This window comes from Alligator sinensis, unplaced genomic scaffold, assembly GCF_000455745.1.
Source record: "Alligator sinensis unplaced genomic scaffold, ASM45574v1 scaffold97_1, whole genome shotgun sequence".
Taxonomy (NCBI): Eukaryota; Metazoa; Chordata; order Crocodylia; family Alligatoridae; genus Alligator; species Alligator sinensis.
Window position 1 is genome coordinate 3,256,062 of NW_005841921.1, and position 16,080 is coordinate 3,272,141.

General features: G+C 44.1%; 1 protein-coding gene across 1 annotated transcript in view; it reads right to left on the bottom strand.

Moving 5' to 3' along the window:
• Nucleotides 1-16,078, bottom strand: part of SLC6A2 (solute carrier family 6 member 2) — a gene marked incomplete at its 5' end in the record, with an annotated part of 133,336 nt that extends 117,258 nt beyond the window's left edge. Inside the window, one exon of the mRNA XM_014517700.2 lies at nt 15,808-16,078. Coding sequence (XP_014373186.1) covers nt 15,808-16,078 — 271 coding nt within the window. The remainder of the gene's footprint in view (nt 1-15,807) is intronic.
• Nucleotides 16,079-16,080: the final 2 nt, after the last annotated feature.

Sequence of the window (16,080 nt, forward strand, 5' to 3'; positions counted from 1 at the left end):
GAGTAGGTTAATAATAGCAGTCTGGAAGTGACAGATCCTGATTTTACACATGCTAAATTACTTTATGTACTTGAACAATTGTAATATTTAAACAATAGTGAACCAGTTAATATATAATATACAGCAGTCACCTATATTTTTTAAAGTGAATGCTTGTGTTCATAAACATTTAGAAACTGAATGGTAGCACTGGAAATTAATATTTTCTACTGAAAGGCTTAGTTAACAATGAAAGCAGCTTTATTTGCTGCTCCAATAACAGTCAGAACTCTGATCCCAGAGAACAGCTTATGGAGTGATTAAAAAACAATTAACTCTCTAGTCCTGTCTGACTTGTGAATTTTGTACGGTCATTTTGTATCATGGAATTCTATACGCGGGAAACACTGTCATGTCTTTTGTATGAAAATGACAGACATGCAAAATGTATAACTTATGTAATCAGCCCTTGATGCAGACAGGTTCACTTTCTGAACCATAAACCTTAAACATTACCGTGGAATATGTACTGTCATGTTTGCTGTACTTCAGAAGATAAAAAGGATGAAGAAAAGCTAAAATGAAAAAGTGAACAATGCTGGTTCAAACATGTTGTTCAGAATTCCTCATCTACGACCTTCAGAGCATAACCTATAACTAGATAACAAAACTATAATGTATCATAATATAGACTTTTGTTTTAAGGTCTGGTATTACTGCTTAAGGACTAAGACCAAAGGCTTCAAATGTGAGTGCCTAAAACTAGGCAGCTAAATCCCATTTTCAGGTACACAAATAGCCTAAATGTTCAGTTCTACCACCATTACTGATCTAATGGTTACACTGGGGGATGGTGGCAAAGGCTTGGCACCTCTGGAGATTAGGTCACTTAGCATAGATCCATAACATTAAGGGTTCAAGTGCCTATTAAGCAGCAACCAAGTTTGAAAAATGTTAGCAAAATGCCTTTAATTTGGGATGGTTCTCCTTACTTTGGTAATAAGGCAGAAGTTTAAGGTAACTAGAGTGAGATGACCACATTTCTGGTTTGGAGAAAGGGAAAAGGAAAAAAAGAGAATTTATGAGTTCCTAGTCCAACCCTTGGGCTGGAAAAGGGAATTTTGACTAGGCAGGCCAGAGAGAGGTGGCTGATATGTGAAAAATATTAATGATATGGTGCCAAATGTCATGAGAAAGAACAAGTGAAATCTTTATTACAACACATGGATCCTTAGATTCCATTCCTGGAGCCTGTATATAATCTGTCTCAGCTAAAACTCTCCAGTGAAAGTTTTTTCCCTTTTCATTTCCAAAAGTGGAAGTCCCAACTTGCCTCATGTCCAAAAAGAAACATGTAATTCTGAAATGAAAGACCCCATGTATTGAGTGATGACTAGTGACAGATTAAAGGCCTGTTATTTCATTACCATGAAGGGGTAATAATGGGAGCCTTGTATTACTGGGAAGGGAAGACTCCCAGTATTTTAAGAGGACAGAGTTCTTTACACTGTAAAAATCATGAGATGTTGGGCTTAAAAACATACACTCTCACCACCTCAGTGTAATTTAAAAAATAAGCTTGTCAGAGTAAGGACTGTCTGAACCGTCCACACAGGCCAAATTCTGCTGTTCTTGCTCACGCAAATAATTTTTCATGGACTTCAGTGTAATATTAGCATGATTTGCATAATCAAGGTCTGTCCCATTTTCTCCCAGATAACTTTCACCTGAAGTACTATTACTCATTGGGCATATCTACACAAGACACTTAACGGCAAATTAGCATAGTTAACTCTGAAGTAAGCATGTGCATCTACATGTGCATATGCTTATTTCACAGTAAATCTCCCTAATCCTAAGTAAATTTGCAAATGCAAGTAGCAAATTTAGTCGGCATTAGTAATGGCACTGTAGCACTCATGTAGTCACCTAGCCAGGAGCCAAATCTGCTCCTAGTCAGCTGTCCACTAGGGGGTGGGAGATAGGTCCCTGCCCCTGGGAGGTGCCTGCTGCCAGGGTGGGCTCTGCCACAGGAGCCCAGGCAGGAACTATGTTCCCCTGCCCCAGGAGCAAGAAGCAAAAAGTCCCCTGCTCCCCACTCACAACGGCAGAGGAGGGGCTGGGAGATAAGGATTTCCCTCTGACATTGCACAGGAAAGTACATAGACATCTCTGTGCAACCTGGGGCTAGCCGGGAACTGTCATGGTGAGGAGCAGGTCCCAGCCCCATGCCTTACTAGCTGCCCCACTGGTGGATTGGAGGAGGGGGCTGGGACCTGCCCCTCACTTGCAGCTCTTCCCAAGCCCCATGCCCCTGGTCAGGGAGTCAGGGCCAGGAACATTCTGCTTCTGGGACAGGGGGACATTATCCCTGCCTCAGCAGCAGACAGCCCCTCAGGGCCAGGAGACAACTGCTGGCCCAGTGCTCCCAGCCAGCCCCTGGAGCTAGCACCAAGGGGGGGCCTGGAGCTCCCCCTGGTGGCCACAGGGGCAAATTGAAGGGCTGCAGGGAACTGGGAGAAAATCTTCTCCCTAATCCTCACATGTGTAGACACTTACCCAAAAACCCTTACTGTGTAGTAGCTTACTGCACAGTAAATCTAGCCTGGAGTAAATGCATGTGTAGACATGCCCGGTGTCACTTAGGCAGAAGGTAGTGGAGGGTTGCACTTTAGAGGCTAACTCATTTGTAGGCAGTAACTTACTTCATCAGATGTTAGGGTGCCAAGCTGCTCTATCTTTTACCTGCCTTTAGACTAATGATGCTAACCACCTCTCTTCTCACTGGGTGCATCTACACATATGTTATACTGTGGAGTTGCCTAATTAGCTCCGCAGTAAAGCATCACTGTCTACACATGTTAGGTCACAGGAAATTAAATTAACTCTACTCTTTTACGGCAGAGTGCTTACCTGAACTGAAACACACATGTAGACAGTGATAGGGGCTGGCTAGGGCACGAGGATGTTAAAGTGCAGGGGGCTGCCTGCTGCCTAACTCCATACTTTAGCATCCTTGTACCTCAGCCAGCTCCCCCACTGCCCAACACCACTACCTAGAGCCCAGGGCTACTCCATCCTGGCTCAAAGTGCTGCGGTCCCAGGTGCACATATAGACACAGAACCCAGGAGTAGTTGACTCCGGTACAAACTGTGCTGGAGTTTATTTCATCACATTAACTGTATGTGTAGAAGCACCCACTGTCACTCAATACTTATTTAGGATGGTATTAGTTGCTAAATAACAGTACAGACCGTGAATGCTGCATGCATCCCGAGGCCGGGGGGGGGCATGGTCACTGCCCGCAGGTGACAGTATTGGCAATGGGGATGTGGTGGCGGTGAACAGGGGGCGGCGGTGGCAGTGTTGGTGGTGAAGGGAGGTTGGCAAGTGCAGACTAACAATTGGCAATTACCTGCAGACACTGCTGGCAGCGGCGGCGGCAGCCACACTCAGGGGGTGCACTGCCAATCTCATGGGGTACATCTGCACCCGCATGCATCCCCTACGCGTCGCTAATGGTACAGGCTTTGACTTCACCTTTAACTCAGGAGTCCTTGGAAGCTAATGTCATGTTTGGCATTTGTTTTATGAATTATATGAATGCTACAGAGGGGATGAAAAATATTATGGCTGAAGAGGTACCGTACAACAGATATGGACTTGTCCAATGGTACACCCAAAAGTCTTTGCTTAAAAGTGTCTTTCATCAGACTCTGTTCCCTGATGTGCACAATTTTACCATATGTTTTCTGGGGGGGTGTTTTTGTAGGGGAATGTGCATAAGCTTGTGGGTAACAAGGAAGTTATTTTTTCCATGCTGTTCAGAGAAAATAGATCCAAGTGCATCTAATATTCCTAGCTATATAAATAGAATGATTTACAATAGAGATAGATATTGGAAAGTCTTATTTTGCTGCAATTTACTTTGTTTTTCTTCTGATTTTAAGTAGGCAATACACTCGAGGTAAAGGTACTAGTAGTGGTAATCTAGGATGGGGTCACAACCAAGGAGTGGAAGGTTGAAAATATCATCTATTCGATACCGGCTCATTAAAGGATGAGTGTTCTCAGGGCAGCTTCAAACACTTTGAAACATTTGCCTCCATTTAAATTCACAGCAAGTGATCTGGATTGATATTCAGATTTATGTTAATCATTTTTACTGGGTCTAAGTACCACAGTTCTCCCTGTCCCCTTTTCTCCCCCTACTGATTTATAGTTATAGAGGTATGGAAAAAGGTATAGTTGACCACTTCATGCTGGTATTTCTGTATAGCACTACATTGTATTGATATAACTTGATAAGTGCTTGACTTTAGGAAGGCTAACTTCAGTGTGCTTAGGAGTCTAGTCAATGACACACTGCAGGAGAACAGTATTGGCGAGATGGGAGTCCAGAAAGGGTGGTCATTCCTAAAGGAAGCGATCCTTCGGGCACAGAGGAAGACTATCCCAGTACAAGGGAAAAGGGGGAAAGGAGCCAAAAAACTTCCTTGGCTAAACAGGGAAATCCCGGGGAGCCTAAGGGCAAAAAAGAAGGCATATAGGTGGTGGAAGCAGGGGGAAGGTACCAAGGAGGAGTATACCTACTTGGCCCGCACTTGCTTTGGCCTTTCTAACTGCCTCCTTGCAACTACAGAGCTGAGGCTGGCAACACAAATTAAAGACAACAAAAAGTCTTTTTTTTAGGTATGTAGGGAGTAAAAGGGCGGTGCAGGGCAGCATAGGACCCCTACTGAACAAGAAGGAGCAATTAATGACAGACAGGGCTAAGTCATTCAATGAGTTTTTTGCCTTGGTGTTCTTGAACAGGGGTCAAGATAAGTCTCCTAATGGGTTCTTAGATGGGTATCAGAGGGACACCAGACCACCAACTGTCGATGCTGACTTGGTGCAGAATCACTTGGATGGACTGAATGTGTTCAAGTCAGCAAGCCCAGATGAGCTGCATCTGAGAGTACTGAAGGAATTGGCCAGTGTCATATCAGAACCACTGGCACGGCTGTTTGAGTGCTCATGGTGCTCGGGTCAGGTTCTGGAGTAATGGAAAAGGACCAATGTGGTCCCTATTTTCAAGAAGGGGAGGAAGGAGGATCCAAGTAATTATAGGCCAGTCAGTCTCACCTCTATCCTTGGAAAGGTCTTTGGAAAAATTATGAAGGTTCATATTTGTGGGAGTCCAGTGGGAAAAATAATGCATCAGGGAAACCAGCATGGATTTGTAGTAGGTAGATCATGCCTGACCAATCTGGTTTCATTTCATGACAGGGTCACAAAATGCTTAGACTCAGGAGTAGAGGTGGATGTCGTTTTCTTGGACTTTAGCAAGGCCTTTGATATGGTATCTCATCCTATTCTCACAAATAAAGAGGCTGTGACATAGAAGTTTACACATCCAATGCATGGCAAATTGACTTAGCAGTCACACCCAGAGAGTGGTAGTAGACGGGTCAGTATCGACCTGGAAGGATGTGGGTAGTGGGGTCCCACAGGGTTCGGTCCTTGGACCTGTACTCTTCAATATCTTCATCAGTGACTTGGATGTGGGTGTGAAGTGTATTCTGTCCAAGTTTGTGGACAATACTAAATTGTGGGGTGAAGTGCACACTCCAGAGGGTAGCGAACAACTGCAGGCAGACCTGTACAGGTTAGAAAAGTTGGCAGTACACAATAGATGCAGTACAACAAGGACAAGGGCAGATTGTAACTAGGGTGCAAAAATATCCAGCACACCTACTGGTTAACAAGTGACCCTGTCAACAACACAGAAGTGCAAAGGGATCTCAGAATCATAGTGGACTCCAAGATGAACATGTCTCATCAGTGTGACAAAACCATCTGCAAAGCTAACTGTACTTTAACATGCATCAGCAGATGCATGGCAAATAGAACCAAGGAAGTGATACTTCCCCTCTATGCAGCACTGGTCAGACCACAGTTGGAGTACTGCATCCCATTTTTACTCAAGAGGGTCCAGAGGAGGGCCACTTGTATGGTTAGGGGCTTACGGGACAAGCCTTATGAGGAGAGACTGAGCCTCCATGACAGAAGGCTGAGAGGTAATCTTGTGGCCACCTACAAATTCATTAGGGGGATGCAGCAAGGGATTGGAGATGCTCTGTTCACCAAGGTACCTCTTGGGATAACAAGGAACAATGCTAACAAACTGACAGAGAGCAGATTTAGGCTAGATATCAGGAAAAATGGTCAAACTTGATGACCTGTTGAGGTCCCTTCTGACCCTAGCATCTATGAATCTATGAATCTTCACATTTTAATGCTGTATGGAGAGGGAGTTTGGAGGACTGACAAGAGAAACCATATTGTTTCTATTTCAGCAGTATTGGACTCTTGTATAAATGACTCATCCCTCCTTAAACTGTACTCTTCAATATCTTCATCAGTGACTTGGATGTGGGTGTGAAGTGTATTCTGTCCAAGTTTGTGGACAATACTAAATTGTGGGGTGAAGTGCACACTCTGGAGGGTAGGGAACGATTGCAGGCAGACCTGGATAGGTTAGAAAAGTAGGCAGTACACAATAGGATGCAGTACAACAAGGACAAGTTCAGAGTGCTGCACCTAGGATGCAAAAATATCCAGCACACCTACTGGCTGAGAAGTGACCCTCTCAGCAGCACAGAAGTGGAAAGGGATCTTGCAGTCATAGTGGACTCCACGATGAACATGAGTTCATCAGCAAAGCTAACCACACTTTATCTTGCATCAGCAGATGCATAACAAATAGATCCAAGGAGGTGATACTTCCCCTCTTCGCAGCATTGGTCAGACCGCAGTTGGAGTACTGCATCCAGTTTTGGGTGCCGTTTTTCAAGGAGGATGTTGATAAATTCCAGAGGGTCCAGAGGAGGGCCACTCGTATGCTTAGGGGCTTACAGGACAATCCCTATGAGGAGAGACTGAGGGACCTGGACCTCTTCAGCCTCCACAAGGGAAGGCTGAGAGGTGATCTTGTGACCACCTACAAATTCATTAGGGGGACGCAGCATGGGGTCGGAGATGATGTGTTCACCAGAAGCCTTATGGGGTAACAAGGAACTATGGTCACATACTGACAGAGAGCAGGTTTAGGCTAGATACCAGGAAAAACTTCTTCACAGTAAGGGTGACAAATATTTGGAATGGTCTTCCAAGGGAGGTGGTGCTCTACCTTACTTTTGGGGTCTTTAAGAGAAGGCTGGATAGGCATCTGCCTGGGGTCATCTGACCCCAGCACTCTTTCTTGCCTAGGCTGGGGATCAGACTTGATGCTTCTAACCCTAGCTCTATGAATCTATGAACTATTTCAGGTAAGGGTAGGATTTCTCTTTTACTGAAATAACTATACTGGTAAAAAACAGAATAGACCAAGCCTCTCAGCGTGAGCAGATTAATGTGAATTCTTTGAGTCACCCATCTCTTACAGGGGTTTCAGATGGTGCAACCTAATGGGTCTGTTTACAGCTGTGCCTCTGAAGGGTCTTCTCTAGCCTATATAGTTCCCACTAATTTTAAAAGAGTTTAAGAGAGATCAGTGAGACTAGTAATGGGTGAATCTTAAAGGTCTTGTACTTCACTTGGTTAAATATCCAAAAATTGGGAAACTTAGCCAAACTACATTGAACTCCTGGAGATGCTTCATTAGGCTGGAATACTTCTAAGAAAACGCTTTCTAAGGTGACTTTTGGAACTTCCCTCTTCAGGTACACTAGGAAACCTTTACTCCTTATTTCTAATGGCATTTCTTTACTTCAGTTGCCAGGCAGAATCAATAGGAGCAGAAAGTGGTTTAAAAAAGGAAAAGAAAAAGCAAACCTTTTTAAATTCCCAAAAGAACTCACTTTTCACTGGAAATTGGTACCATTTTGCAATAAATGCTACTGAACAGGTATTTGCATTCTAATCCCTAACATGCTTGATATGTTCCTTCAACTCCATTCAGCATTGTTACTGCTAAGAATAATGGTCATCTACTGCAAGCATCAGGATATAAAGTGTATGACCCCCTCTAATTCCTAGAAAACAAAATATGGAGAGGAGGTGGTTTGGAGCCTCTCTTAGTCCAAAAGGACTGATTCTGTGCTTGTCTTACTCATTCTCATTGCTCTTAGGATAATCTTGTACAGGATTTAGCACAAGGTCATTTAAGTACCATTAACCTCTGCTGGACTTGCACATCAACAAGGGAATGTCTGTTAGAAGCTGCTCCAGGAGATGTAGCTTTCTTGTTCGGAGAACAACAGCTGGCTGCTTGTGTTACGTGCATCTGATACTACGAGGGTATTTCATAATATCCTCTACCGCAGCAAGGTCAGAGAGACTAAGTATTTGAGGCAAGAAGCATACTGCAGATATAGTTGGCATCAGACAAGAATGCAGGGCCACAGTAACCTGTAACTGAAATTGTGGATGACCATGTCAGTAGTGGTAGCAAAACAAGCAGCAAGACTGATGAGCAACTGGGGGAAAAACATTAGGGAGATTGCAAGAAGCAGCTGGCTGCTATTGTATGCTAGTTCTCTAAGAAGAGCTGGCTGCACTGTGTATACCAGACAAATGATGACCAGACAGCAGGAGGAGAGGAGGGAGTAAAGAAATGGGCATATGAGGAAGGAGGACAACAGCCAAGCTTGCCACAGACATCTGGCTCTGATAAAAGAAGGAACTGCACTGTGGGATCACTGCAACCCGGTGTTCTCTGAGCTGTTCCAAAGCTGCCACTTAACATTGGGACCAGAAGCTTATGAACACTGTGAGGCAAAAGACAGGCTTAACATTTACGGCCTGTGGGAGTTCACTGGAATGATACGTGCTAATAAAATGTGGATACCTCACATTGGGAAACCAACACTACTATGTTTGCATTCAAATTCATACTGTTTGAGGAGGCAAACTCCAGAGTGGGACTTAAGTGACATGGACAAATATTAGTTTGAAGCTGATTTTTTTTAAAAAGCAAAACAACAACACTCCAGGGCTTCATCAGAATGAAGCAAGAGTGGAAGAAATGTATTTCTGTTCTAAAATGTATTCAATGTTAATAAAGTTTTTTTTTTAATCAATTACAGGTACACTTCTAGAAATAATTCAGTCTAAGAGCATGAAAAAAGGCAGCTTTTATTTTATAGTGTTCAAAGAACTATTAACATATTTAGCTTTATCTTTTTTGTGATTTTTATGGATAGCTCAACTGGCTCTTATGGTATAAAAATGATATGATAACTAATCTAACATACTTCCTATAGGAGAGTCTGAACACGGCCAACTTTACAAGCAGGTTGGATTGGAAAGAAAAATGTACTGTATTGTGATAATTATTTTATCCTGGAAATGTTAATTCAAAATTTTGTCTTTAAAACTGAGGGAAATTAAATAAAAATAAATGTCAGTATCAGTAGCTAGCCTATATAGAAATAGCCTCCGTTGACTAATTCAAAGTATTGCCCTATCCCTGAAAAGACCATGTTAGTTAATCAGCCTTGGTATTACTCAGCATACGGTTGCTGAACTTCCATTTGGCAACTGTTTAGGTGCTTTCATGTATATATTCTGAACTATCAGTGTAAATTATTTTATAAGTGAATGAGTTAAATAAGTAAATAAGGTAATTCTGAAGCTTTAGATACACTCCAAAACTCTTCACGGTCTTATTTTGTAACCCAGAAAACATCCCATGGAATTCCTGTACTCTGGAAATGTGTAAGAGGTCAAACATATTACAAAGCCTTGACTTTGAGTGTGATGATATTCCATAATTAAGGAATGAAGGATCACTCTCCTAGATACACTGTAAGAGCCAGGAATTAAGTTAAAAACAAAAACAAAACAAAAAAACTCTCTTGACAGAAGTCTACCAGAAAAAAATTAGTTCTCGTAAGAGTCAAGGATTTGTGAAGAGGGGAAACCAGTAGAAACTGGCATACTTGATGTCTGACCAGTGGCATACTCTGCTCTCTTTAAGACCCGGCTTTCCTGAACACACAGAAATAGACTGCTATAGAAAGCGCTTGACCTAGTGGAAGCTGTATTTTTTTTGTTTTGTTTTGTGAAGGCCAGTTAATTACAAATAATTCACAATAACTATTGATAGGACCAAGTTATTATGAAAACATTTAGGTACCTCCCAACTCTGGAATATCATCCTGTCTGTATGCCAGGAATGGCAGTATTTAACATCTGTATTTACTTCTACTCATGTGTATACACTGGTATTGAGTAATGTAGTTTAGACTATACAGACACTGTAGTCAATGAAAACAGAATAAGGCCTGGCATATATGCACTATTCTGAAAGTTTCCTTTGACCTATATGAAACTGCAGTTCTTCTAGTTACTGAATCTTTTGAGAGGGGCAAGGTTTATCATAGCAGGTAAGTGAAGTAAAAATGAACACTCAAACTTTAATTGTGCTAAAGATTTTTGTTTTGTTTTAATTTATTTTATTGAGGATTGTTTTTGAGTTGCATTTGTTCACACAAGGTTACATTCTACCATCTACTCTGTGCAGAAATCCCACTGGGTCACTCAGCAGGATACACCCAAAACGCAGATGTTTCTAGCTACTTCTTTTAACATTTTAGTGGTGCTTCTCCTATCTGTTTTTGTTTATTGTGATATGGTAAAGTTAGAAGCAATTTTTTTTAGATAGTAGTGAATTTGCTCATACACATACATGCTATAAATGCATAAAACTACAACCAGACAATATGACATTGCCTCTGTTGACTGGGTAAAATGAACTAAAAAAAGCTTATGAAATATTTTTGGTTTTGTTGAACTTCAGAATCTAGTCCAAAATGATCATATCTCATAGTTCCTACTCAGGAAAACCCCTGGAGTTCACCTAACAAAGGAACACAAGGATTTGGCTAATGAGAGTTGGGTGTGTACGTATATACACATTCCTGTAAAATTAAACTTTGAATGATGTGCATACAGTGCATATGCAGACTTCCCTTCTGTGTTTCCTACATATGCTCATGCTTTGTCATCAAGAACAATTTAATTTTTACTAGGGGGCAGTGATAGAGATTTTCTTGGCTGATATTGATAGCCGATTATTCACCAGGCATTTTGGCCAATACCGATCTGATATCTGATTTACAAGAGCACAGCCAGGCAGCATGGAGAGCAGCGCCCTGCAACTAAGTCTGTGGAGGGGAAAGGGTGTGGGAGAGGGAAGAAGTGTGGGGGGAGGGAGATCGAGGCCCCCACAGTGAGGGAGGGTGTGAGGCTGGGGCAGGGGCTGGGGGCGCTGCCCAGCCAAGGCAGTGAATGGGACCCTGGGGATGGGGCGGGCAGCAGGACAGAGCCATAGGTGACTTGTCCAGGGAATCAGTGTCCCAGCGCTTAAAAATGGCAGCAGGGGCACTTGAACTAGAGCTCATCAAATGAGTTTTAGTTCAAGCACTGCTCCCACCATTTTTAAGAACGAGTATGCTTTTAGAAGCACAGCCAAGTGAGGCAAGGGCGGAGGTGGGTTACTCATTGTGGGCTTGAGGCTCTCCACCCTACTGCCTTTGCCCCGTGGGCCGCACCGCATCCCTTGCCTGCCCAGTGGCTGGAGGCACAACTCACCACCCCCACTGCCACTGGGCAGGCAGGTGGTACACAGCCAGTCAGCAGCTCCTGGGGCAAAGGCAGCAAGGTAGAGAGCCCTGAGCCCACTGCAGGCATCCTGCCTCTGCCCCATGTACATATGGGGGAGGGGTACATGCCTTCCCATGCTTCCCCCAGGGATCCACACAGCAGCAGGGAGCTGCCCCCCTCCCCATGCCCTCCATACCCCGAATGAGCTGCCTGTGGCTCCATCCCACTTCCCACACCAGCCCCAGGGTCCCATTCACCCCCTCAGCTGGGCAGTGCCCCCAGCCCCTGCCCCACTCCTTCCCGCACCCTGGGAACCTCAATCTGCCCCACAACACACACACCTTCCCTTCCACAGATTTACCTGCAGGGCGCTGCTCTCCGAACTGCCCAGCTGCATTCCTGGCCATGTTCATGCTGAAACTGCGTGCATTCATGCGGTATCTGGGGGCCCTGGCCAGAAGGCATATTATATTTATCACTACATTACTGGCTACACCAGCCAAAAAAAGCCAATAGTCGATCATGTTAATTTTCCTTTTATTTGTGCTGATCCAATATGGCACCAATATATCAGTGAACCTCTACTTTTTACAAGTATAAAAACGCTCTAAAGAAGCGAGGTTTCACTGGCAATGCCTAAAGCTATTCAGAACAAACCTTAATGGCATAAAACTCCCCAAGTCACACGTATAATTGCTCTTCCCAGAGAACAGAGTGACATTTACTTCATTCTGACACTTTTTAAGGGTGAATCTTTCATGTGCATATATGCTCCTGTTTGAAGTAGACTCCCATAGGTAACCTTACCGATAGTAGATTTTTCAAATGGGACTATACCTTTCTTTTCACTAATACAGCAAAAGCCAAAGAAGGGTTAAAATAACTTGTTGATTAAGAGTTCTGTTTGGTCATTATGAGAAATTTATTGCAGTTTACTGTCTCATACCAATCTGTTGAAAATACAACATGAAAATCACATTCCTCCCCAAATACTTCAACTTCTATAGTCACAAGTAATGCTTAAGATAATTAGAAATGCTTAAGATAATTTCTGAGGGGGGATGTGCTTCTTCAGTTTGTTTACCGTATGCATCTCATAACAGCCTCTATAAAAACACTTTTACTCTTTCCTCTGAAGAATCAGGTCCTTTTAGATTATCCTTATACACCTCAAAAGGAAGGATGTAATTCCATAATGAATTTATTTTTAAATTCCTTTTAAAAAATGCCTTGGATAATTTGATTCAGAGGGTGTCAGCTCCAACACCTGAAATCCAAGTTGATACTGATCCTCTACCTCATTAGCTGAACAGGCTATAATAGCTCAGTTGCATGTTTTCTGTTTGTCTGTTGATATCCTGTTTTTGGGACATCTATATAGCTAAATAAACTGGCAATTATATGATCTCCCTCAAAATCTTTATTAACTTCGAGCCAGCAAGGCTCACTTGTGTGCTAGTGAAGTTCCTTTCTGCAACAGCAGCTGGCTGAGAAAAGAAGTTTGAGAATGCTTATATCCTGGGGAGGGAGTAATGAGAGTGCAACCTAGCAGTCTCCGCTCTTCTCTGTATTGAGTTGCGTGGTTTCTCTTCCCTTCTGCTGCTATTGCAGGGAAAATATCTGGCAAACAAGTACCCTATTATGTCCAAGTGCAGCTAATTTCACAATGATAAAGTATTGATTTGACTTAAAATTCAGGAAAGCAAGTTTGCCTATCTTTTAGTCCCTAGCTCAACCCCTTGCTTACAGAAGCTTCATCTAAGCTAGTGATTTTCAACTACTATGCCAGGGCAGGAAAGGTGTTGCAGGAAGTGTGAAGAGATAAGGGTAGGCTGGGGCTCCAAGTGTGAGGAGACAAGCAGATAAGAGATAAGGGCAGGCTCAGGCTCAGGCTTTCCCTGCCTGGCTGCTCCTCTGTTTGAGTACCTGTAAAATGTTAGTTTTGAAATGGGGTGCTGCTAAATCACAAAAGTCATGGAGGACTGCCTTGACTCTAAAAAAGGTTGGGAGCCACTAATCTAAACAAACAGCAATGCCTGTGTCATGCAAGGCTGAGAGGTGAATGGGAAAGCATTCGGATGCCATGGAGAAAACTGAAGTAGAAGAGTAAGTCCAGCTAGATATCAACAGGCAAGAATACTCTGCACTCTTATTTCCCACTTGTCAAGTCAGGTTTATAGCAAGTAACTTGTTATGTCTAAGTAATATTTAGCTGATATGCAGATCAGACTCTTCAGTGTCAACCCATCTTTTCTTCCCTTTTTCTTGAAGTGTCACAAGGAGGTTTTGTCATGTTATGTATGTTTTCAGGCAGAAGGGAAGATTTTAGGGGATGGGGTGCTGGAGGATCCTGGGAAGTCCAACAGTTTCAATTACTACAGTCTTAAAATGAATAATCATCAATGTCTCCAGCCTCTGGAAGACTGATAGCGCAGCCTTCATCACCCATCATTCAGGCCTCTCAATTCTAGCTATGATTCTAGTTTCACAATGTTGAGGGGGGCCTGAAAATATTTGAGTGGATGATTGCAAGTTGCTTGATGTTAGTGTGAACTAGCTCTTTTAACCATACCTAAATGTTTGACGGAGGGATGCACTGGTGGTGTTGGAGTTACGTAATTTTAAAAAATTCTAAAACAGAGGGTAGTCTGAGGTTTATTTTTGATCAAATAACCAGAATGCTCTAAAAAGCCAGGCACACACCAGCTGCTCTCTCTCACATTTTCCCAGAAAATAATCATGATAGCCACAGTCAAGTTCCCCTGTCTGAAGTTAAAGTAAATAACTGATGTGGAGGTAACAACACACAAGCAGCTGTAGAATATGTTACTTTGTCTAAAGTAGTAGCAAAGTACAGAGACAGGTGATGAATCTGATCAAAGTGATCTGTAATCATTGACTAAAAATGAAATTAGTTGGAACACAGTGGACATTACCTTTTGCTTGTACTCTGTAACGGAATAGAGGAACGTGTCTCTTTCTCTCAGGAAATCCAAAGAAACCTCTTTACTGGATGCAAAGTGAATTAGAAATCTCACAACAGGTGCTCTTGCCATTTCTGCAACATGGATCACCTGCTTGTTTCTTTAGAAGAGGGCAGTGCATTGTTGTCATGCTTTGGAATACCTGAGTTATTTGGACCAAATCAGGGTATTGGTGCAGAATGCATGGCCAATTCCTGTATGATTAGCAGGAGGACAGTTTTCCTGATCCTCCTTAAAAGTGGTGTTGCAATAGGTTTGGTACTTCGGTACCAGCCCTTCTAACATCGTCACAAGAAGTAAGGGGAAACCAGCTCACAATTTTGAAAGCATAGTTCAACAGTTTCAGCTGTTTACATTGTTAGGGATTTTCCCACCCAGTGTAGGTTTTTTCATAGGAACGGAAGACTTTATGCTACAATTGTCAACCGTTAGCCTTTATCACCAGGCAACCACATCAAGACATAAATAGCTGCCTTACAGTACATGCTTTACATCTAGCCATCCTTCCACCCCTATCATTCAGCGCTCACACAAACAGCTTTCCATCTGCTAGACCTGGTCTGTTCTTGCTATGTGTCATTTGTCGGCACCCCAGGCACCTGCCTGGCTCCCAGATGGTGTTACTCCACCACAGCAGGGCTTCATCACCAACAGCACAGGGATGAAAGGGGCCTGGTTGGATTAGGGTCTGTCTTGAGATGCGTTGGGCAATTTGGATAGAACGGAATTAACCGGGGGATTTTTTTTCATTGTCAACTCTGTAGAACACACACACACACACACACACACTCTTTTCTGCTCACTGGGAAAAAAACGAAGCACCTTCCAACTGAGGAGTGGAAATCAGAGCTCACATCAAGGCTGTTTCACTGGCCAAACTACAACTTTCCCAGGTGCTAGCTTGCTCTTCCCAGCGCTCCTCCGGCGCTCTGCCTCTGCCCCCGGCGGTCCCAGGCGCCGGCCGAGAGAGCCGCCTGCGCCTCTTCCCAACTAAGTTTAACTCGCCGGGGACTCGGACCTCGCTCGCTTGCGGCGGTGCAGGGAGGGGGCAGTTCCTGGTCCCCGGCGCAGTGGGTCAGAGCTCACTGAGGGCAGCCCCCGACTGCAGCCAGGCTGCCCGCGCGCCGCCAACCCGGGGCGGGGTAGGGCGGCTGCACCGGCCCCGCGGAGCGAAACTCTGGGAAGTGGCTGCAGCCCCTGCGGGGCGCTGGCATCGGGGCTGGGGACAGACCCGGTAAACGAGGCTCTTACCCCCTCCATTTTTGTAGCAGAGGTAGGGGAACCTCCAGACGTTGGCCAGGTCCACCGCGAACCCGATGACGGAGAGGAGGAAATCGATCTTCTTGCCCCAGGTCTCTCTCTCCTGCCCGACCCCGGCGCCGTAGTGGGGGCTGGCGGCGGGCGGCAGGAGGCTGCTGCTGGTGAACTGCACCCCGTTCTGCTCCTTCACCAGGATCAGCTCCACATCCTTCTTCTGCGCCGCCTGCCCGGAGCCGTCCTGCAGCGGAGCCACCGCCGACACCC